The following is a 23,314-nucleotide window of genomic DNA, read 5'->3' as shown; positions in this document are numbered from 1 at the left end:
GTTGGTCCCATGGTGGTTGAAGTAGTTGCCTCAATTGTAGTTGTTGTTGCCTCAGTTGTGGTTGTTCTTGGTTCAATTGTGATTGAAGTTGTTGCTTCAATTGTGCTTGTCATTACCTCAGTTGTAGTTTTTGGTTCATTTGTGGTTGAAGTAGTTGCAGCAGTCATTGTTGCTTCAGTTGTTGTTGGTTCAGTTGTTGTTGTTGGTTCGATAGTGGTTGTTTTTGGTTTATTTGTGGTTAAAGTTGTTGCTTCCATTGTGCTTGTCATTGCCTCAGTTGTGGTTGTTGGTCCATTGGTGGTTGAAGTAGTTACCTCAATTGTAGTTGTTGTTGCCTCAGTTGTTGTTGTTGGCTCGATAGTGGTTGTTGTTTGTTCGTTTGTGGTTGAAGTTGTTGCTTCAATTGTGCTTGTCATTGCCTCAGTTGGTGTTGTTGGTCCATTGGTGGTTGAAGTAGTTGCCTCAATTGTAGTTGTTGTTGCCTCAGTTGTGGTTGTTGGCTCGATAGTGGTTGTTTTTGCTTCGTTTGTGGTTGAAGTTGTTGCTTCAGTTGTGCTTGTTATTCCCTCAGTTGTGGTTTGTGGTTCATTTGTGGTTGAAGTAGTTGCCTCAATTGTGGTTATTGTTGCCTCAGTTGTGGTTGTTGGTTCGATAGTGGTTGTTCTAGGTTCAATTGTGGTTGAAGTTGTTGCTTCAATTGTGCTTGTCATTGCCTCAATTGTAGTTTTTGGTTCATTTGTGGTTGAAGTTGTTGCCGCAGTCGTTGTTGTTGCTTCAGTTGTTGTTGTTGGTTCGATAGTGGTTGTTTTTGGTTTATTTGTAGTTAAAGTTGTTGCTTCTATTGTGCTTGTCATTGCCTCAGTTGTGGTTGTTGGTTTATTGGTGGTTGATGTAGTTGCATCAATTGTAGATATTGTTGCCTCAGTTGTGGTTGTTGGTTCGATAATGGTTGTTATTGGTTTGTTTGTGTTTGAAGTTGTTGCTTCAGTTGTGCTTGTAATTGCCTCAGTTGTCGTTAGTGGTTCATTTGTGGTTGAAGTAGTTCCTTCAATTGTGGTTGTTGCCTCAGTTGTGGTAGGTGCTGAGGTAGTTGTGGTTGTTGTAGTAATGGCTGATTTGTGTTTGTGTGTGTATGTGTGTGTGTGTGTGTGTGTGTGCGTGCGTGTGCGCATGTGTGTGTGTGTGTGTGTGTGTGTGTGTGTGTGTGTGTGTGTGTGTGTGTGTGTGTGTGTGTGTGTGTGTGTGTGTGTGTGTGTTTGTGTGTGTGTGTGCGCGTGCGTGTGTTGAGTAGGGAGGGGGCGTCAAAGTAGAAGTTAGAACAGAGTCAAGTTAAAAGCAAGTTTAAAGTAAATCCCATATTAGGCAAATAACATCAATTAAACACAATGTATGGTATTAAAAATAACAACTTCAAACTTATTCTGATGCTACACTAATGTAAAGTACAGGGAATGGAGTACACAATGCACACCACTATAACATGGCTCTTCAGAGTGCTGCAGAATGTTCCATTCACATGAATGAGCCTTCCCTGTGTCCAAAAGTCTGTTAAATCTATATAATTACAAATGCAGAAAGTGTGTAACCACGGCAGTTAGTGGCAACTGGTTTTGTGCTTTTGATTAACATATTTCATATCATTCCTCTGTTCTGGTCTGTTTGTTTATTGCAATGGAATTTCGTTGAAATCAACACCTGAAACTGTCCACTTATAACTGTGACAAACTATTTATTGTGTTGCCTGAAATCAGGAAACAGTAGACAAGTAGCCATTGCATTGTCAGCATGAGACACTCTCTTCACTTTATGATACCAATACCATATTAGTCAGAGTCTGGACTAGCCTACTAGCTCAGTTCCCCATCACGAGATGCATTAAACGAGATGCATTAAACACTCATCAGCTTACCTGTTCCGTTTATGGAGATAATGGTTACTGACAAATTTCCACTCCAGGCAGCTCTAGTCAGGGTGGCTATAACCTGTGTATCGCTGGGGAACGTTGCATCAGAGGTTATGGTCATGTTCGCCTGATTGATAATAGATCCTTTGCTGGTTAAGGGGAAATACAGAAGTATAGCAAAAAGCAAGATTAGAATACAGTACATGTTTAACATTAGCAGGTATTCACAATATATGATCTCATCTATCTTGCACACATTCACACGCATATTAAAAAAAATACACAAACTCTCACTCTCTCTAACACGTACGCAAAAACATGCACACACAATTATCTATACTTTTTACAGTTCTGAAGTTTGTCAGTCACCTGTAGCTTGTTGGTGTTAGGCTGATGAAATATGGCTGAAAGTCTTCAAAGAAAAATGGCTCTAGCTACATAGATTGAATAAATGGACAAAATGTTAGTCCACAATCAATATTTCAATCACAACAATCTTCATCTATATGAAATGAACACTACTACACCTCTGTTTTGATGAGTGAAGATCTATCTCTGAAGGCAACCGAAGAGGAATCCAAAAGGTTAGAAATAAATGTCTCATCGGTACGGAACTGAACAATGGCTGCTGATTTCGGCTCACCTGGGAAACACACACACACACACACACACACACACACACACACACACACATATATTTTGTGAGGAGATAGTACTATGCATTAAACTTGTGGGTTATGTTGTTGTTTAAGCAGTTCTCACTTGTGGTTGTCGTTGCATCGGTTGTGGTTGTTGGTTCATTTGTGGTTGAAGTTGTTGCCACAATTGTTGTTGTTGCCTCAGTTGTGGTGGTTGGTTCAATGGTTGTGGTTGTTGCATCAGTTGAGGTTGATGGTTCATTTGTGGTTTTAGTTGTTACCTCCATTGTGGTTGAAGTAGTTGGCTCAATTGAGGTAGTTGTTGCCTCAGTTGTGGTTGATGGTTCATTTGTGGTTAAAGTTGTTGTCTCAATTGCGGTTGTTGTTGCCTCAGTTGTTGTTGTTGGTTCGATGGTGGTTGAAGTTGTTGCCACAATTGTTGTTGTTGCCTCAGTTGTGGTTGTTGGTTCGATTGTGGTGGTTGTTGCTTCAGTTGTGGTTGATGGTTCATTTGTGGTTGAAGTTGTTGGATCTGTTGTTGTTGGTTCCCTTGTGGTTGAAGTAGTTGGCTCAATTGTCATTGTTGTTGCATCAGTTGTGGTTGTTGGTTCATTTGCGGTTGTTGGTGGTTCATTTGTGGTTGAAGTTGTTGCTTCAATTGTGCTTGTCATTGCCTCAGTTGTGGTTGTTGGTTCATTTGTGGTTGAAGTTGTTGCCTCAATTGTTGTTGTTGCCGCATTTGTGGTTGTTGATTCGATGGGGGTGGTTGTTGCCTCAAATATGGTTGAAGGTTCATGTGTGTTTGAAGTTGTTGACTCCATTGTGGTTGTTGTTACTTCCCTTGTGGTTGAAGTTGTTGGCTCAATTGTCATTGTTGTTGTCTCAGTTGTGGCTGTTGGTTCATTTGTGGTTGAAGTTGTTGCGAGAATGTTGGTTGTTGTTGCCTCAGTTGTGGTTGTTGGTTGATTTGTGGTTGGTGTTGGTTCATTTGTGGTTGAAGTTGTTGCTTTAATTGTAGTTGTTGTTGCCTCAGTTGTGGTTGTTGGTTCGTTTGTGGTTGAAGTTCTTGCCTCCATTGTAGTTGTTAGTGGTAAACTTTTGGTTGAAGTAGTTGGCTCAAATGTGGTTGTCGTTGCATCAGTTGTGGTTGTTGACTCATTTGTAGTTGAAGTTGTTGCCACAATTGTTGTCGTTGCCTCCGTTGTGGTTGAAGTAGTTGGCTCAATTGAGGTTGTTGTTGCCTCAGTTGTGGTTGATGGTTCATTTGTGGTTGAAGTTGTTGTCTCAATTGGGGTTGTTGTTGCCTCAGTTGTTGTTGTTGGTTCGATGGTGGTCGAAGTTGTTGCTGCAATCGTCGTTGTTGCCTCAGTTGTGGTTGTTGGTTTGATTGTGGTGGTTGTTGCCTCAGTTGTGGTTGATGGTTCATTTGTGGTTGAAGTCGTTGGATCTGTTGTTGTTGGTTCCCTTGTGGTTGAAGTAGTTAGCTCAATTGTCATTGTTGTTGCCTCAGTTGTGGTTGTTGGTTCATTTGTGGTTGTTGTTGGTTCATTTGTGGTTGAAGTTGTTGCTTCAATTGTGCTTGTCATTGCCTCAGTTGTGGTTGTTGGTTCATTTGTGGTTGAAGTTGTTGCCTCAATTGTTGTTGTTACTGCATTTTTGGTTGTTGATTCGATGGGGGTGGTTGTTGCCTCAAATGTGGTTGAAGGTTCATGTGTGTTTGAAGTTGTTGCCTCCATTGTGGTTGTTGTTACTTCCCTTGTGGTTGAAGTAGTTGGCTCAATTGTCATTATTGTTGTCTCAGTTCTGGCTGTTGGTTCATTTGTGGTTGAAGTTGTTGCCTGAATTGTGGTTGTTGTTGCCTCAGTTGTGGTTGTTGGTTGATTTGTGGTTGGTGTTGGTTCATTTGTGGTTGAAGTTGTTGCTTCAATTGTAGTCGTTGCCTCAGTTGTGGTTGTCGGTTCGTTTGTGGTTGAAGTTGTTGCCTCCATTGTAGTTGTTGTTGGTATACCTGTGGTTGAAGTAGTTGGCTCAAATGTGGTTGTCATTGCATCAGTTGTAGTTGTTGACTCATTTGTGGTTGAAGTTGTTGCCACAATTGTTGTTGTTGCCTCAGTTGTGGTGGTTGGTTCAATGGTTGTGGTTGTTGCATCAGTTGAGGTTGATGGTTCATTTGTGGTTTTAGTTGTTGCCTCCATTGTGGTTGAAGTAGTTGGCTCAATTGAGGTAGTTGTTGCCTCAGTTGTGGTTGATGGTTCATTTGTGGTTAAAGTTGTTGTCTCAATTGCGGTTGTTGTTGCCTCAGTTGTTGTTGTTGGTTCGATGGTGGTTGAAGTTGTTGCCGCAATTGTTGTTGTTGCCTCAGTTGTGGTTGTTGGTTCGATTGTGATGGTTGTTGCCTCAGTTGTGGTTGATGGTTTATTTGTGGTTGAAGTTGTTGGATCCATTGTTGTTGGTTCCCTTGTGGTTGAAGTAGTTGGCTCAATTGTCATTGTTGTTGCCTCAGTTGTGGTTGTTGGTTCATTTGTGGTTGAAGTTGTTGCCTCAATTGTTGTTGTTGCCTCATTTGTGGTTGTTGGTTCGATGGGGGTGGTTGTTGCCTCAAATGTGGTTGAAGGTTCATGTGTTTTTGAAGTTGTTGCCTCCTTTGTGGTTGTTGCTACTTCCCTTGTGGTTGAAGTTGTCAGCTCAATTGTGGTTATTGTTGCCTCAGTTGTGGCTGTTGGTTCATTTGTGGTTGAAGTTGTTGCTTCAATTGTAGTTGTTGTTGCCTCAGTTGTGGTTGTTGGTTCGTTTATGGTTGTTGTTGCTTCAATTGTGGTTGTTGATGCATCAATTGTGGTTGATGGTTCGTTTGTGGTTGAAGTTGTTGCCTCCATTGTAGTTGTTGTTGGTAAACTTTTGGTTGAAGTAGGTGGCTCAATTGTGGTTGTTGTGGCCTTGGTTGTGGTTGTTGGTTCATTTGTGGTTGAAGGTGTTGCCTCCATTGTGGTTGTTGTTGCCTCAGTTGTGGTTGTTGGTTCATTTGTTGTTGAAGATGTTACCTCAATTGTGGTGGTTGTTGGTTCATTTGTGGTTGATGTCGTTGCCTCCATTGTGGTTGTTGTTGCCTCAGTTGTGGTTGATGGTTCATTTGTGGTTGAAGTTGTTGCCTCAATTGTGGTAGTTGTTACCTCAGTTGTGGTTGTTGGTTCATTTGTGGTTGAAGTTGTTTCCTCCATTGTGATTGTTGTTGCCTCATTTGTGGTTGTTGGTTCATTTGTGGTTAAAGTTGTTGCCTCAATTGTAGTTGTTGTTGCCTCAGTTGTGGTTGTTGGTTCATTTGTGGTTGTTGTTGGTTCATTTGTGGTTGAAGTTGTTGCCTCAATTGTGGTTGTTGTTACTTCAGTTGTGGTTGTTGGTTCATTTGTGGTTGAAGTTGTTGCCGCCATTGTGGTTGTTGTTGGTATACGTGTAGTTGAAGTTATTGCCTCAATTGTTGTTGTTGCCTCAGTTGTAGTTGTTGGTTCATTTGTGGTTGTTGTTGGTTCATTTGTTATTGATGTTTTTGCCTCCAGTGTGGTTGTTCTTGGTTCATTTGTTGTTGAAGTTGTTGCCTCAGTTGTGCTTGTTGTTGCCTCAGTTGTGCTTGTTGGTTCATTTGTGGTTGAAGTTGTTGCCTCATTTGTTGTTGATGTTGCCTCAGTTGTGGTTGTCAATTCGATTGTGGTTGTGGTAGGTGCTGAGGTAGAAGTTGTTGTAGCAAGGTCTGACGTGTTTGTGCATATGTGTGTGTGTGCAGGAGGAAGTGTCAACATGGTAGTTAGAACATACTCAAGATATAAGCAAGTTCAGTTGCAATCCCACATTAGACCAATCAGGGGGATTACTTCTATACTGTTTGGTAAAGTTGCACGCATAGTCTACAATGACAACTTGTGAAAGAAAGCAGCCGAGCATCAGTGCGACATCAGGCTCATTCTTAAACATTTGGCGTTCACACTAAAATATCAAGGTGATAGTGATCATAGCTTGCGTAGTATAGACCCAGCTCCCAGCCCAACTTTGAGAATAGATTAACGCCGATATTTTTTTATTGCCCGATAAGAGTTGCACGTTAACGCATCACGTTAACGCCGATAACGGCCCACCACTAATATATTTCTAAAACGGATAGTTCCGGTCCTTGACTATGATTGGTTATACGCTTCGCGTCGTGCCTAACAACGCCCCTTAGCTGTTCGATTATACAGTATAACGCACAGCCTCTCGGGGCTTATTGCTTATATATATATATATATATACAGTATATAACTATTTAGGCCTATACGTCTTTATAAAGAATATGTATATTTATTATATTGTGTTTCAAAAAAAGACAAGCTTTTTCTATGCCTTATTGTTAAATAATCATTCACACTATGAAGGAGAGCAATAAGCGGTGACCTTTTGGCGTTAAAGGCGATGCAAAAATGTGGGTGCACCTACATTTTGTGCTGGTTCACCTAAAAAAAAAGCTAGGCCCACCAGTGCAACCAACGCAAAAAGTTAGTCTGGAGCCCTGAGGTGCATTAAATACATCAGCTTACCTGTTCCATTAATGGAGGTGATGGTAAATGACAAATTTCCACTCGTGGCTGCTCTAGTCAGGGTGGCTGTAATCTCTGTATCGTTGGGGAACGTTGCATCAGAGGTAATGGTCATGCTCGCTTCATTGATAATAGATCCTTTTCTGGTGAGGGGGAAATACATGAGCATGGCAGGAAGCAAGATTAAATAAAATATATGTCTAACATTAGCAGTTGAGCATATGATCACAACACACACACACACACACACACACACATACACACACACACACACACACACACACACACAGCCACTCTCTCTCTCTCTCTCTCTCTCTCTCTCTCTATGATACGCATACACAAAAACATACACAAACCATGATCTATACTTTTTACAGTTTGCAGTTTGACAGTCACCTGAAGCTTGTTAGGGTTAGGCTGATGAAATATGGCTTGTAGTCTTCAAAGAAAAATGGCTCTACCTACATAGATTGAATAAATGGACATAAGGTTAGTCCACAATCAATGGCTCAATCAACATAGCAATCATCTTTATAAATGTAGGCTACTGTACCTCTGTTTTGATAAGTGAGGATCTATCTCTGAAGGCTTCTGATGAGGAATCTAAAAGGTCAGCATTAAATGTCTCATCTGTACGGAACTGAACATTGGCTGCTGATTTGGGCTCACCTGGGAAACACACACACACTTGTTAAGAGATATTACTGTATGCATTAAACATATGGGTTATGTTGTTGTTGAATAGTCGTCTCACTTGTGGTTGCTGGTGCAATTGTTGGTGGTTCAATCGTGATTGTTGTTAGTTCATTTATGGTTGAAGTTGTTGCTTCAATTGTGTTCGTTGTTGCCGCGGTTGTGGTTGTTGGTTCATTTGAGGTTGTTGTTGGTTCATCTGTGGTTGAAGTTGTTGTTGATTCAGTTGTAGTTGAAGTTGTTGCTTCAATTGTAGTTGTTGTTGCCTCAGTTGTGGTTGTTGTCTCCATTGTGGTTGTTGTTGATTCAGTTGTAGTTGAAGTAGTTGCTTCAATTGTTGTTGTTGTTGCCTCAGTTGTTGTTGTTGGTTCATTTGTGGTTGAAGTTGTTGCTTCAATTGTAGTTGTTGTTGCCTCAGTTGTGGTTGTTGGTTCGTTTGTGATTGAAGTTGTTGAATCAATTGTGGTTGTTGCCTCCACTGTGGTTGTTGTTGAATCAGTTAGCGTTGAAGTAGTTAATTCAACTGTTGTTGATGTTGCCTCAGTTGTGTTTGTTGTTGGTTCAGTTGTAGTTGAAAAAGTTGCTTCAATTGTTGTTGTTGTTGCCTCAGTTGTGGTTGTTGGTTCATTTGTTGTTGAAGTTGTTGCCTCAATTGTGGTGGTTGTTGGTTCATTTGTGGTAGAAGTCGTTGCCTCCATTGTGGTTGTTGTTGCCTCAGTTGTGGTTGTTGGTTCATTTGTGGTTGAAGTTGTTGCCTCAATTGTGGTAGTTGTTACCTCAGTTGTGATTGTTGGTTCATTTGTGGTTAAAGTTGTTGCCTCCATTGTGGTTGTTGTTGCCTCAGCTGTGGTTGTTGGTTCATTTGTGGTTGAAGTTGTTGCCTCCATTGTGGTTGTTGTTGCCTCAGTTGTGGTTGTTGGTTCATTTGTGGTTGAAGTTGTTGCCTCAGTTGTGGTTGTTGTTACCTCAGTTGTGGTTGTAGGTTCATTTGTGGTTAAAGTTGTTGCCCCCATTGTGGTTGTTGTTGTTGTTGTTGTTGCCTCGGTTGTGGTTGTTGGTTCATTTGTGGTTGTTGTTGCCTCAGTTGTTGTTGGTTCATTTGTGGTTGTTGTTGGTTCAGTTGTGGTTGAAGTTGTTGCCTCAATTGTGGTTGTTGTTGCCTCAGTTGTGGTTGTTGGTTCATTTGTGGTTGAAGTTGTTGCCTCAATTGTGGTTGTTGTTGCCTCAGTTGTTGTTGTTGGTTCATTTGTGGTTGTTGTTGGTTCAGTTTTGGTTGAAGTTGTTGCCTCAATTGTGGTTGTTGTTGCCTCAGTTGTGGTTGTTGGTTCATTTGTGGTTGAAGTTGTTGCCTCAATTGTGGTAGTTGTTACCTCAGTTGTGGTTGTTGGTTCATTTGTGGTTAAAGTTGTTGCCTCCATTGTGGTTGTTGTTGCCTCAGCTGTGGTTGTTGGTTCATTTGTGGTTGAAGTTGTTGCCTCAATTGTGGTTGTTGTTACTCCAGTTGTGGTTGTTGGTTCATTTGTGGTTGTTGTTGATTCAGTTGTAGTTGAAAAAGTTGCTTCAATTGTTGTTGTTGTTGCCTCAGTTGTGGTTGTTGGTTCATTTGTGGTTGAAGTTGTTGCCTCAATTGTGGTAGTTGTTACCTCAGTTGTGATTGTTGGTTCATTTGTGGTTAAAGTTGTTGCCTCCATTGTGGTTGTTGTTGCCTCAGCTGTGGTTGTTGGTTCATTTGTGGTTGAAGTTGTTGCCTCCATTGTGGTTGTTGTTGCCTCAGTTGTGGTTGTTGGTTCATTTGTGGTTGAAGTTGTTGCCTCAGTTGTGGTTGTTGTTACCCTAGTTGTGGTTGTAGGTTCATTTGTGGTTAAAGTTGTTGCCTCCATTGTGGTTGTTGTTGTTGTTGTTGTTGCCTCGGTTGTGGTTGTTGGTTCATTTGTGGTTGTTGTTGCCTCAGTTGTTGTTGGTTCATTTGTGGTTGTTGTTGGTTCAGTTGTGGTTGAAGTTGTTGCCTCAATTGTGGTTGTTGTTGCCTCAGTTGTGGTTGTTGGTTCATTTGTGGTTGTTGTTGCCTCAGTTGTTGTTGTTGGTTCATTTGTGGTTGTTGTTGGTTCAGTTGTGGTTGAAGTTGTTGCCTCAATTGTGGTTGCTGTTGCCTCAGTTGTGGTTGTTGGTTCATTTGTGGTTGAAGTTGTTGCCTCAATTGTGGTAGTTGTTACCTCAGTTGTGGTTGTTGGTTCATTTGTGGTTAAAGTTGTTGCCTCCATTGGGGTTGTTGTTGCCTCAGCTGTGGTTGTTGGTTCATTTGTGGTTGAAGTTGTTGCCTCAATTGTGGTTGTTGTTACTCCAGTTGTGGTTGTTGGTTCATTTGTGGTTGAAGTTGTTGCCTCCATTGTGGTTGTTGTTGCCTCAGTTGTGGTTGTTGGTTCATTTGTGGTTGAAGTTGTTGCCTCAATTGTGCTTGTTGTTACTCCAGTTGTGGTTTTTGGTTCATTTGTGGTTGAAGTTGTTGCCTCAATTGTGGGTGTTGTTACCTCAGTTGTGGTTGTAGGTTCATTTGTGGTTGAAGTTGTTGCCTCCATTGTGGTTGTTGTTGTTGCCTCGGTTGTGGTTGTTGGTTTATTTGTGGTTGAAGTTGTTGCCTCGGTTGTGGTTGTTGGTTTATTTGTGGTTGAAGTTGTTGCCTCAATTGTAGTTGTTGTTGCCTCAGTTGTGGTTGTTGGTTCATTTGTGGTTGTTGTTGCCTCAGTTGTTGTTGTTGGTTCATTTGTGGTTGTTGTTGGTTCAGTTTTGGTTGAAGTTGTTGCCTCAATTGTGGTTGTTGTTGCCTCAGTTGTGGTTGTTGGTTCATCTGTGGTTGTTGTTACCTCAGTTGTGATTGTTGGTTCATTTGTGGTTAAAGTTGTTGCCTCCATTGTGGTTGTTGTTGCCTCAGCTGTGGTTGTTGGTTCATTTGTGGTTGAAGTTGTTGCCTCCATTGTGGTTGTTGTTGCCTCAGTTGTGGTTGTTGGTTCATTTGTGGTTGAAGTTGTTGCCTCAGTTGTGGTTGTTGTTACCTCAGTTGTGGTTGTAGGTTCATTTGTGGTTAAAGTTGTTGCCTCCATTGTGGTTGTTGTTGTTGTTGTTGTTGCCTCGGTTGTGGTTGTTGGTTCATTTGTGGTTGTTGTTGCCTCAGTTGTTGTTGGTTCATTTGTGGTTGTTGTTGCCTCAGTTGTTGTTGGTTCATTTGTGGTTGTTGTTGGTTCAGTTGTGGTTGAAGTTGTTGCCTCAATTGTGGTTGTTGTTGCCTCAGTTGTGGTTGTTGGTTCATTTGTGGTTGTTGTTGCCTCAGTTGTTGTTGTTGGTTCATTTGTGGTTGTTGTTGGTTCAGTTGTGGTTGAAGTTGTTGCCTCAATTGTGGTTGCTGTTGCCTCAGTTGTGGTTGTTGGTTCATTTGTGGTTGAAGTTGTTGCCTCAATTGTGGTAGTTGTTACCTCAGTTGTGGTTGTTGGTTCATTTGTGGTTAAAGTTGTTGCCTCCATTGTTGTTGTTGTTGCCTCAGCTGTGGTTGTTGGTTCATTTGTGGTTGAAGTTGTTGCCTCAATTGTGGTTGTTGTTACTCCAGTTGTGGTTGTTGGTTCATTTGTGGTTGAAGTTGTTGCCTCCATTGTGGTTGTTGTTGCCTCAGTTGTGGTTGTTGGTTCATTTGTGGTTGAAATTGTTGCCTCAATTGTGCTTGTTGTTACTCCAGTTGTGGTTTTTGGTTCATTTGTGGTTGAAGTTGTTGCCTCAATTGTGGGTGTTGTTACCTCAGTTGTGGTTGTAGGTTCATTTGTGGTTGAAGTTGTTGCCTCCATTGTGGTTGTTGTTGTTGCCTCGGTTGTGGTTGTTGGTTTATTTGTGGTTGAAGTTGTTGCCTCAATTGTAGTTGTTGTTGCCTCAGTTGTGGTTGTTGGTTCATTTGTGGTTGTTGTTGCCTCAGTTGTTGTTGTTGGTTCATTTGTGGTTGTTGTTGGTTCAGTTTTGGTTGAAGTTGTTGCCTCAATTGTGGTTGTTGTTACCTCAGTTGTGGTTGTTGGTTCATCTGTGGTTGTTGTTACCTCAGTTGTGGTTGTTGGTTCATTTGTGGTTGTGGTTGTTGCCTCTATTGTGGTTGATGTTGGTATACTTGTGGTTGAAGTTGTTGCCTCAATTGTTGTTGCTGCATCAGTTGTAGTTGTTGGTTCATTTGTGGTTGTTGTTGGTTCTTTTGTTATTGATGTTGTTGCCTCTAGTGTGGCTGTTGATGGTTCATTTGTTGTTGAAGTTGTTGCCTCAGTTGTGCTTGTTGGTTCATTTGTGGTTGAAGTTGTTGCCTCATTTGTTGTTGATGTTGCCTCAGTTGTGGTTGTCAATACGATTGTGGTTGTGGTAGGTGCTGAGGTAGTAGTTGTTGTAGCAAGGTCTGACGTGTGTGTGCATATGTGTATGTGCAGGAGGAAGCGTCAAAATGGCAGTTAGAACATACTCAAGATATAAGCAAATGTAATTGCAATCCCACATTAGGCCAATAACATCAAATAAAGTAAGTACAATGTATGGTTTATTAACAATAACAGCTTCAAACTTATTTTGATACTACACTGACTTAAAGTATAGGGAATGGAGTACACAATGCACACCACATTATTAAAGGTGCACTATGAGATCCTTTTTGACGTCACTTCTGTTAACGTTCCATAAACACCAAAACAAAACAAACGCAAGGGGCGCAGGATTTTAGAATGTTCGTTGTGGAGTCGGAATAAATTGTTGCAAATCCGACATCAGCGTTCTATGCTTCCCCCTTCTGTCGGACTGACTGTCAGCTGAGTTATAGCAAAGTCTTTTTCAAGCAAGTGTCTCTGGTTATAGCCAGCAGTGGCGCCTGCAGGCGTACGGCCGTACGCACTGTGCGTACCTTGAGACTACTCATCAAGGAAAGAAAATTACCCTTGTGCGTGTGTATTCACATCAAATTGGCCTACCATAACTTCCCAACTATGCACAGTATCCCATTAGCCGCATGCCATGCCATCAGGCTATTTACAATTTTCTATATGAAGTTTGTCAACACGTTATCAAAATTAACTTAATGCAGAGCTACTGTATATCCACGCGCACATATTTCATTTGAGCAGGAGAGATTACGCACGCAGGCGCGCAAGTATGGCTACTTGTTATTTTCTTTTACTCGGCTATCTATTATGGTTATCAGAACACAATCACTAACTCAAATACTCATCGTGGATATCGCAAGTTCTTTTAAACAACGAAAAGAGAAAGAATGGAAGATGGAGGCAGGAAAGCTAGAGGAGATTCCAGATGGGCAATAACAAGCTAGGTAGACAATTTGTGTGCTTGTCGGAACGTTAGACTAGCATTACAACACTCTTTAACATCAGACGTAATGCTTGAACAAAACTAAACGTAACTTAGCTGTAACTTAGCTGTGTAACGTTGTCCAAATGAGTATTGTGTAAGGGATAATCAACGACGCGCCGTGAAGTGGTAATAAGGACCCGACGCCGCAGGCGGAGGGGACTATAGCCTACACTTCGATAAGTGCATTATTTTCCTATAAACGCACGGCGCGGAGTTGATTATCCCGCTTATACCACTGCTACTATCACTTTCAAATTCATAATTGTGTTATTGCATGTGGATGTTATAGCCTACTATGTAGGCTACTTTTTTGCTGACCAATGCACAAATCTAAAACCGAGAAACGGACAAATATACAATATCAGCAAAATATCAGCATTAATTCCTGCAGGCGCCCCTGATAGCCAGCCTCTGTAACTTGTTAAGTCTAAGTAGTCAGGCTTTTTAAAACACTGCTAGCTGGTATAAAACGAGTGGAAAAGCCAGACCACAGGCAGCCCTAGGCAAATGATTTCCATGCAAACTGAAAATTGGACGATGAGTTGTGTTGGATCAATCCATTTACAGTTAGCGATTACAGTGGCACCTGAAAATGATGCATTCATTCATCATGTCACGGGCAGAATTTTTTTTTGGGGGGGTGAGGTCTCTGTTTTAACGATTTCCCCCCTTTTAATCCCCCATAAATACCAGTGGCCTAGGTCTAGTGAGGGAAATTAGCTTTATTTGTTATTAAAATATGACGAGGAGGACCCCAACGAATTTCCTTCCACAACATCGGAAATCCTTAAATAAACAGTCTGATAGTCTATGGATAGCGCTGCCATATCCTACTAAACATGCCTTAAACGTCGTCAAACTATTTTATGTCCCGACTCGACTGTATGTGGCCTCGACAATTTGCGCACAGTAGCCTGGGCCTAGAGAAAGGGAGCGAGCGACATCTTTAGCCTACTGTCTATGAGCGACAGAGCACAGCAGCCAATTATGAAAAAGACGAATACCGTTAGACCAAGTTAACTTCAAGGATACGCTAGGCTGTCGTGGTTAGTAGGCTAGGCTGTCTGTCAATGTTGCAGTTGAGAGAAATAAGAGAATATGGGCTAGGCCTACAATGAACCTATTCTCTCAAGTCAGTCGACAACGAAAGATAGGCTACAACATGATGCAATTGGATCGGTCTTAAATTAAGCTATGGCATAGGCTTCTTGCAAACGACCGCTATACAGGCATCAAGCTTGTGTTTTTTTGTGCTTTCACAGACTGCACGACAAGCTTTCACTGGAAGCAGCATATGCAGCGTGTTTTACAATTTTGATTATGATCACTGCTTCTTCATTACTCACAACACCTGTTCGGTCCTGTTCTGGACTCCCGTTTTAAAAGGCTTATAGTGGTTGTCGTACCATGTTACTTGACTTAGCCTATACATTATATAGTGATTGGTAATGCGCCAGTGGCCGTAAACAAAGGTTAACTTAGCCTATGGATAGAAAATAAGAAAAAAGATGATAATATAACGTAGCTAAGTTAGTTTGCCTGCTAGCTAGCTTAACAGAATCTCCCAATGGGAATTGATGTGATCTATCCAGTGCATTTATAGGCCTAGCCTATCTGACTAAGTAAAGGCCTAGGCTATTACCTCCTTATTCAGTGGAAAGTTGAAAAAATGATAAATCGTGCCTTTCACACGGCCAGATCTTGCAGTTCATTACCGAGTAAACAACAACAAAAAAAAAACCGCTGACAACGGCAAAAACAGCTGTTTAGGTGGGTTTATGATTGAACTGTGTCTGAAATGTTGCGCTGAGTTTACTAGTGGCGCGCCTGACGTCGAACTCAGAGCTTCATTCTTTTGACGTAATAACTGATCAATCTGGCTCTGTTCTAGAATCTTTGGTTTGTTATTGTTTTGGTGCACATCCTGCGCCCCTATTGTTGTTAACGTTTGTTTTGAGGATCACAGCCCCTGTGTTGTCTTTTGATATCGGGTTTTTTCACATCGTATTCAGTGGACAGACAGCAAGCTGATCAAGGGGAGAAACATACGATTTGAGATACAAATGAAATCTCGCTAAGATCAAGCAGGATCTCATAGTGCACCTTTAATACATCACTACATGGCTCTACAGAGTGCTGCAGAGAGTTCTATTCACCTGAATGAGCCTTTACAACGTTCACGTCTGTTTAATCTATATAATTACAGCTGCACAAAGTTCATAACTACCGTTGTCATTGGTAACTGGATTTGTGCTTTTGAACATCTTTCATACCATTCCGCAACATGTCTGTTAGCTTATTGCAATGGAATTTCATTGAAATTCAGCTAGTGAGACATTGCCAAGCAACACCTGAAACTGTCATGTTGTATCTGTGTGGCAAACTATTTATTCTTTTGGCTGAAGCCATGAAACGGTAGCCAAGTCATTTTAAAAAAAATGTATTAGGTTTCTAATTTTCATTTTGGCAAGTAGCCATATAATAAGCAGGATAATATATTGTCCACCAGTCATTATCGAACAATAAGTCCCTTCAGGACCAAACAAGATGTTACTTGTTCTAGTTTCTTAGACTTCTTCAAGAAGAAAAACAGTCCTTTTCGCCTGCTGGGACTTATTATCTGATAATTACCGTTGGACAATACATTATGCCTTACATATAATGTGACCTCACTAGGTGCATTAAACACATCAGCTTACCTGTTCCGTTTATGGAGGTGATGGAAAATGACAAATTTCCACTCGTGGATGCTCTAGTCAGGGTGGCTGTAATCTCTGTAACGTTGGGGAACGTTGCATCAGAGGCTACGGTAATGCTCACTTCATTGATAATAGATCCTTTTCTGGTGAGGGGGAAATTAAGGAGCATAGCAGGAAGCAAGATTAAAATATATGTCTAACATTAGCAGTTGAGCATATGATCACAACACACACACACACACACACACACACACACACACACATACAGACACTCTCTTTCTCTGATACGCATACACAAAAACATACACACACAATACTTTTTACAGTTTGCAGTTTGACAGTCACCTGAAGCTTGTTGGGGTTAGGCTGATGAAATATGGCTTGTAGTCTTCAAAGAAAAATGGCTCTAGCTACATAGATTGAATAAATGAACAAAAGGTAAGTCCACAATCAACGGCTCAATCAACACATTAATCATCTTTATGAAATGTAGGCTACTTTACCTCTGTTTTGATAAGTGAGGATCTATCTCTGAAGGCATCTGAAGAGGAATCTAAAAGGTCAGCATTAAATGTCTCATCGGTACGGAACTGAACTCTTGTTGAAATAGTCATCTCACTTGTGGTTGTTTGTTCATTTGTGGTTGAAGTTGTTGCATCAATTGTGGTTGTTGGTTCATTTGTGGTTGTTGTTGCCTCCATTGTGGTTGTTGTTGATTCAGTTGTAGTTGAAGTAGTTGCTTCAATTGTTGTTGTTGTTGCCTCAGTTGTGGTTGTTGGCTCCTTTGAAGTTGAGGTTGTTGCCTCAGTTGATGTTGTTGGTTCGATAGTGGTTGTTGTTGGCTCATTTGTTGCCACCATTGTGGTTGTTGTTGGTTCATGTGTGGTTGAAGTTGTTTCCTCCATTGTGGTTGTTGTTGATTCAGTTGAAGTTGAAGTAGTTGTTTCAATTGTTGTTGTTGTCTCAATTGTGGTTGTTGGTTCATTTGTGGTTGAGGTTGTTGCCTCAGTTGAGGTTGTTGGTTCGATGCTGGTTGTTGTTGGCTCATTTGTGGTTGAAGTTGTTGCCTCCATTGTGGTTGTTGTTGATTCAGGTGTTGTTGAAGTTGTTGCCTCAATTGTTGTTGTCGTTGCCTGAGATGTGGTTGTTGGTTCATGTGTGGTTGAAGTTGTTTCCTCCATTGTGGTTGTTGTTGATTCAGTTGAAGTTGAAGTAGTTGTTTCAATTGTTGTTGTTGCCTCAATTGTGGTTGTTGGTTCATTTGTGGTTGAAGTTGTTGCATCAATTGTGGTCGTTGTTGCCTCAGTTGTGGTTGTTGGCTCATTTGAGGTTGAGGTTGTTGCCTCAGTTGAGGTTGTTGGTTCGATGCTGGTTGTTGTTGGCTCATTTGTGGTTGAAGTTGTTGCCTCCATTGTGGTTGTTGTTGATTCAGGTGTTGTTGAAGTTGTTGTTGTCATTACCTGAGATGTGGTTGTTGGTTCATGTGTGATTGAAGTTGTTTCCTCCATTGTGGTTGTTGTTGATTCAGTTGAAGTTGAAGTAGTTGTTTCAATTGTTGTTGTTGCCTCAATTGTCGTTGTTGGTTCATTTGTGGTTGAAGTTGTTGCCTCAATTGTGGTCGTTGTTGCCTCAGTTGTGGTTGTTGGGTCATTTGTGGTTGAGGTTGTTGCCTCAGTTGAGGTTGTTGGTTCGATGGTGCTTGTTGTTGGCTCATTTGTGGTTGAAGTTGTTGCCTCCATTGTGGTTGTTGTTGATTCAGGTGTTGAAGTTGTTGCCTCAATTGTTGTTGTCGTTGCCTGAGATGTGGTTCTTGGTTCATGTGTGGTTGAAGTTGTTTCCTCCATTGTGGTTGTTGTTGATTCATTTGAAGTTGAAGTAGTTGTTTCAATTGTTATTGTTGCCTCAATTGTGGTTGTTGGTTCATTTTTGGTTGAAGTTGTTGCATCAATTGTGGTCGTTGTTGCCTCAGTTGTGGTTGTTGGCTCATTTGAGGTTGAGGTTGTTGCCTCAGTTGAGGTTGTTGGTTCGATGCTGGTTGTTGTTGGCTCATTTGTGGTTGAAGTTGTTGCCTCCATTGTGGTTGTTGTTGATTCAGGTGTTGTTGAAGTTGTTGTTGTCATTGCCTGAGATGTGGTTGTTGGTTCATGTGTGATTGAAGTTGTTTCCTCCATTGTGGTTGTTGTTGATTCAGTTGAAGCTGAAGTAGTTGTTTCAATTGTTGTTGTTGCCTCAATTGTGGTTGTTGGTTCATTTGTGGTTGAAGTTGTTGCCTCAATTGTGGTCGTTGTTGCCTCAGTTGTGGTTGTTGGGTCATTTGTGGTTGAGGTTGTTGCCTCAGTTGAGGTTGTTGGTTCGATGGTGGTTGTTGTTGGCTCATTTGTGGTTGAAGTTGTTGCATCCATTGTGGTTGTTGTTGATTCAGGTGTTGAAGTTGTTGCCTCAATTGTTGTTGTTGTTGCCTGAGATGTGGTTGTTGGTTCATGTGTGGTTGACGTTGTTTCCTCCATTGTGGTTGTTGTTGATTCAGTTGAAGTTGAAGTATTTGTTTCAATTGTTGTTGTCTCAATTGTGGTTGTTGGTTCATTTGTGGTTGAAGTTGTTGCCTCAATTGTGGTTGTTGTTGCCTCAGTTGTGGTTGTTGGCTCATTTGTGGTTGAGGTTGTTGCCTCAGTTAAGGTTGTTGGTTCGATGCTGGTTGTTGTTGGCTCATTTGTGGTTGAAGTTGTTGCCTCCATTGTGGTTGTTGTTGATTCAGGTGTTGTTGAAGTTGTTGCCTCAATTGTTGTTGTCTTTGCCTGAGATGTGGTTGTTGGTTCATGTGTGGTTGAAGTTGTTTCCTCCATTGTGGTTGTTGTTGATTCAGTTGAAGTTGAAGTAGTTGTTTCAATTGTTGTTGTTGCCTCAATTGTGGTTGTTGGTTCATTTGTGGTTGAAGTTGTTGCCTCAATTGTGGTCGTTGTTGCCTCAGTTGTGGTTGTTGGCTCATTTGTGGTTGAGGTTGTTGCCTCAGTTGAGGTTGTTGGTTCGATGGTGGTTGTTGTTGGCTCATTTGTCGTTGAAGTTGTTGCCTCCATTGTGGTTGTTGTTGATTCAGTTGTAGTTGAAGTAGTTGCTTCAATTGTTGTTGTTGTTGCCTCAGTTGTGGTTGTTGGCTCCTTTGTAGTTGAGGCTGTTGCCTCAGTTGATGTTGTTGGTTCGATAGTGGTTGTTGTTGGCTCATTTGTGGTTGAAGTTGTTGCCTCCATTGTGGTTGTTGTTGATTCAGGTGTTGTTGAAGTTGTTGCCTCAATTGTTGTTGTCGTTGCCTGAGATGTGGTTGTTGGTTCATGTGTGGTTGACGTTGTTTCCTCCATTGTGGTTGTTGTTGATTCAGTTGAAGTTGAAGTAGTTGTTTCAATTGTTGTTGTTGCCTCAATTGTGGTTGTTGGTTCATTTGTGGTTGAAGTTGTTGCCTCAATTGTGGTCGTTGTTGCCTCAGTTGTGGTTGTTGGCTCATTTGTGGTTGAGGTTGTTGCCTCAGTTGAGGTTGTTGGTTCGATGCTGGTTGTTGTTTGCTCATTTGTGGTTGAAGTTGTTGCCTCCATTGTGGTTGTTGTTGATTCAGGTGTTGTTGAAGTTGTTGCCTCAATTGTTGCTGTCGTTGCCTGAGATGTGGTTGTTGGTTCATGTGTGGTTGAAGTTGTTTCCTCCATTGTGGTTGTTGTCGATTCAGTTGAAGTTGAAGTAGTTGTTTCAATTGTTGTTGTTGCCTCAATTGTGGTTGTTGATTCATTTGTGGTTGAAGTTGTTGCCTCAATTGTGGTCGTTGTCGCCTCAGTTGTGGTTGTTGGCTCATTTGTGGTTGAGGTTGTTGGTTCGATGGTGGTTGTTGTTGGCTCATTTGTGGTTGAAGTTGTTGCCTCCATTGTGGTTGTTGTTGATTCAGGTGTTGTTGAAGTTGTTGCCTCAATTGTTGTTGTCGTTGCCTGAGATGTTGTTGTTGGTTCAATTGTGGTTGTTGTTGGTTTGTTTGTGGTTGAAGTTGTTGCTTCAGTTGTGGTTGTTGGTTCATAAGTGGTTGAAGTTGTTTCCTCAATTGTGGTTGTTGTAGCCTCAGTTGTGGTTGTTGTTTCAATTGTTGTTGAAATACTTGCCTCAATTGTTGTTGTTGTTGTTGTTGCCTCAGTTGTGGTTGTTGGTTCGATAGTGGTTGTTGTTGGTTCATTTGTGGTTGAAGTTGTTGACTCATTTGTTGTTGTTGGTTCATTTGTGGTTGAAGTTGTTGCTTCAATTGTTGTCGTTGGTTCAATAGTAGTAGTTTTTGGTTCATTTGTGGTTGTGGTTGGTTCTTTTTTGGTTGTTGTTTGTTCATTTGTGGTTGAAGTTGTTGCTTCAGTTGTCATGGTTGTTGGTTCATTTTTGGTTGAAGTTGTTGCTTTTGTTATGGTTGTCATTGGTTCACTTGTTGTTGAAGTTGTTGCCTCAATTGTGGTTGTTGTTGCCTTAATTGTAGTTGTTGTTGCCTCAGTTGTGGTTGTTAGTTCCATAGTGGTTGTCATTGGTTCGCTTGTGGTTGAAGAAGTTGCCTCAGTTGTGGTTGTTGGTTCATTTGTTGTGGCAGTTGTTGTAGGTAAATGGGTTGCTTTAAAATAGAAATGAAACATTTGAGAAATTTCCTTTCATTTAAATGCAAAAATCAAGGTATTCTTCAGTGTGCTTCAACTCACCAAGGATCATCATAACGACAGTAGTTGCTTGCCACATCTTTACTAGTTTGAGTGTCTGTGAATAAAACAAGAAATCATACAAATTAAAAGGTGTGCTTTGGCATTGTAATGGATTTAAGAATGCATGAAAGGTGAACAGAGTATCTTCTTGCACAGTTTACCCTCTTGAGCAATGTTTAGGCGCCAGAGGTTTGTTCCTAAAACGTTCAATTTTGACATATTAATTTCAAAAGGCTTTAACTTAAAAGTAATAAGAGATAGAGACTTTCTGTAAATAAGAGAAATATTAAGGATGGCCCAAAGTTTATGTCGGGATTAAACTAATTTACATATGATGACGTCATAATAATATGGCGGCGGTCATCCAGATTTTTTGAATTTTCATGATTTTTTTCATATTATTACAAAAAATATTAATATTATTAGTAATGATATTTTTGCTGACAGACATGCACATCACCAGGACATGAAAACACAAAAAGAACAAGCATTGTACCATACTGAATGGTCAGGGAAATAGTAAATCATCATAGGCTACTAATAATAAGATGATGGGAATGATGATGATGCTGAGAATTTATGTAGCAGGCATTTTGCCATAGAGATAGTGAATTCCTATTCATCCAGGTGACACTTCTTGTAGTGTGTCATGGTGTGGTACCTCTAATTGCAGGGCACAACACAAAGGCCCACCACACACTGCCTATACCTGTATTTTGTCTGACTATGGCCTAGATCTGCCACTTTGTGTGTTCTTGTGTTTTTTTTATTATTTATTTTTTTAGTTGACAGACATACACATCACAAGGACATGAACACACAAAAAGAACACACATTGTGCCATACTAAATGGTCAGGGAAATAGTAAATCAATAGTGTAATAAATAATAAATGGCAAGATGACGGGAATGCAAATTTCTGTAGCAGGCTTTTTGGAGAGAACTCGCATGGCTCTGTCTATTCTCATTCTCGTTGCGACTCTCACACTGCTTGTACGTTTCCCCTAGCTCTCCTTTGGACACTTCGACCTCGTCTAACACATGTATTGATATTATGGCTCCACCACGTTACGGTCCTCACGATTATGGAGAGGCACATTGTCGCACGAGGGAGCATATGGCTAGCGCGATAAAAAAAAAAAAAACACAGTGCCCCGACGCTTCGTTCTCCACACAACTAAAGCCTACCTTACATTGACAGACTTTGCAAAGATTTGGAAAAGATTTTTGAAAGACTACAGTCTCAGACCCTCTCACATCTAAAGACAATTCATTGAGTTTTTAGTCACAGACTAGTCACAGGCCAGTCTCAGATTAGGATTTTGCAAAGACTGTGGTCACTATTTACAAGACTGCTGCTAGATTCCTTCAAATTATTTCCATCGTGCACTAGGCTATACGTCATCATCAACAGGAACTCACATGATAGGCTACTCATATCAAAGTAATTTTTTCGCGTTTCTGCAGCATTGTTTGATAGTGTGACATCACTAACAGATATAGAGTTGTTCTGTCACGTAGAATAGCCGACTAATAAATTATATAAAATATAAAAATATATCCAACCCCTATATACCCCCCCCCCCCCCCCTCCCTTTTTAATGTGTCGACGGTGGGGTACGCGAGCCAAGTCAGTGGTCCTTGGGGGCTAAAGTTTGTGAACTGCTGCTCTAGTGTATAGCTAAGGTACTATAGTATCGCTACTGTGCACTTCAATGTAATTTACTAGGGGGGTCCGGGGGCATGCACCCCCGGGAGAAAATTTTGAAAAATAACCCCTTAAATGATGACATCTGATGACTTTTATGAGAACTATTGATAGACTGAGATACATATATTTCAAACATTATAACATATTACAAAATGGTCTATAAGGCCTAAAGAAAACTCATTTATAGCAAAGTAGCCAAGGGCCTACTTAAGACTAAAGCAGATATGGCTGAAATATAGGCTATCATGATCATTTTGCCAACAATGATGTAGAATTATGGATTTTCTCAGTTCATGTTTTGTTTCAACTTAAACCAACATAAAGTTATAATGTTGACTACATTATTTAGTAGGCTATAGGCCTATGATAACATTTAGCCTGCCCCCTTACAGTCGTTCTGTACGATATAGGCCTATTGATGCTGATTGAAGAGGTTGCTTGAAGGTTATTGATATTTAAGTTGGAAAGAAAATCAAATTGCATCACTCCCTCTCCTTCCAAGGTAACATGTCCTCCTCTCCTCCTAAAATAAATGGCAGGCCCTACTGGTATAGGCTACACAGTTGTTCAAGTGCACACACTCAATGGAGAGCTAGGATTAAAATTCAGACTGTGCCTTTAAATAGGCAACTTTTTTCCATGTATCAGCACATTGCTACAATAAGCCATTTCCACTAAAAAAAATCAGCTCAATATTACGTGCAAGAGTCAAGACTGATGTTTACCAAGAATGCCAAAGTGTCAATCTCTTAGCACTCATAATACGTTTCTCATAGTGAGATGCCTATCCCGAAATATGTTTTGAATGACATGGGGCGCACGGAGGTGAACGGCTGGACAAACGCGGAATGACAAGGTGTTAACTAAACAATTTAGTAGACCTAAGCTAAGGTAGACGGGCTTTGTGGTGAAAACGATGAAAACCAGTAGGCTAGTCTGTCACAGCTAACTTCAAGTACAGTAGCCTAGACTAGTTTACACACGCAGAAATTAAAAGTCAATAGGCTATCAGCACCAGGAGATT

At 40.9% G+C, this 23,314-nt stretch overlaps 2 protein-coding genes across 2 annotated transcripts; both read right to left on the bottom strand.

The window, feature by feature from the left end:
* Positions 1 to 8,698: 8,698 nt before the first annotated feature.
* Positions 8,699 to 9,952, bottom strand: LOC134059584 (integumentary mucin C.1; the record flags this gene model as incomplete). Its single annotated transcript, XM_062516031.1, has 2 exons — positions 8,699 to 9,190; positions 9,443 to 9,952. Coding segments are annotated over 2 exons (1,002 nt in total), but the record flags the coding sequence as incomplete, so codon positions are not given.
* A 3,028-nt stretch (positions 9,953 to 12,980) lies between these two features.
* LOC134059583 (uncharacterized) lies at positions 12,981 to 20,064 on the bottom strand (the record flags this gene model as incomplete). The annotated part of the gene is made up of 3 exons (XM_062516030.1): positions 12,981 to 12,992; positions 18,880 to 19,043; positions 19,335 to 20,064. Coding segments are annotated over 3 exons (906 nt in total), but the record flags the coding sequence as incomplete, so codon positions are not given.
* Between the last annotated feature and the right edge of the window lie 3,250 nt (positions 20,065 to 23,314).

Source organism: Sardina pilchardus, chromosome 16, assembly GCF_963854185.1.
Source record: "Sardina pilchardus chromosome 16, fSarPil1.1, whole genome shotgun sequence".
Classification (NCBI taxonomy): domain Eukaryota; kingdom Metazoa; phylum Chordata; class Actinopteri; order Clupeiformes; family Clupeidae; genus Sardina; species Sardina pilchardus.
The sequence above is the reverse complement of the archived record's forward strand: the minus strand, read 5'-3'. Positions and strand labels throughout refer to the sequence as shown.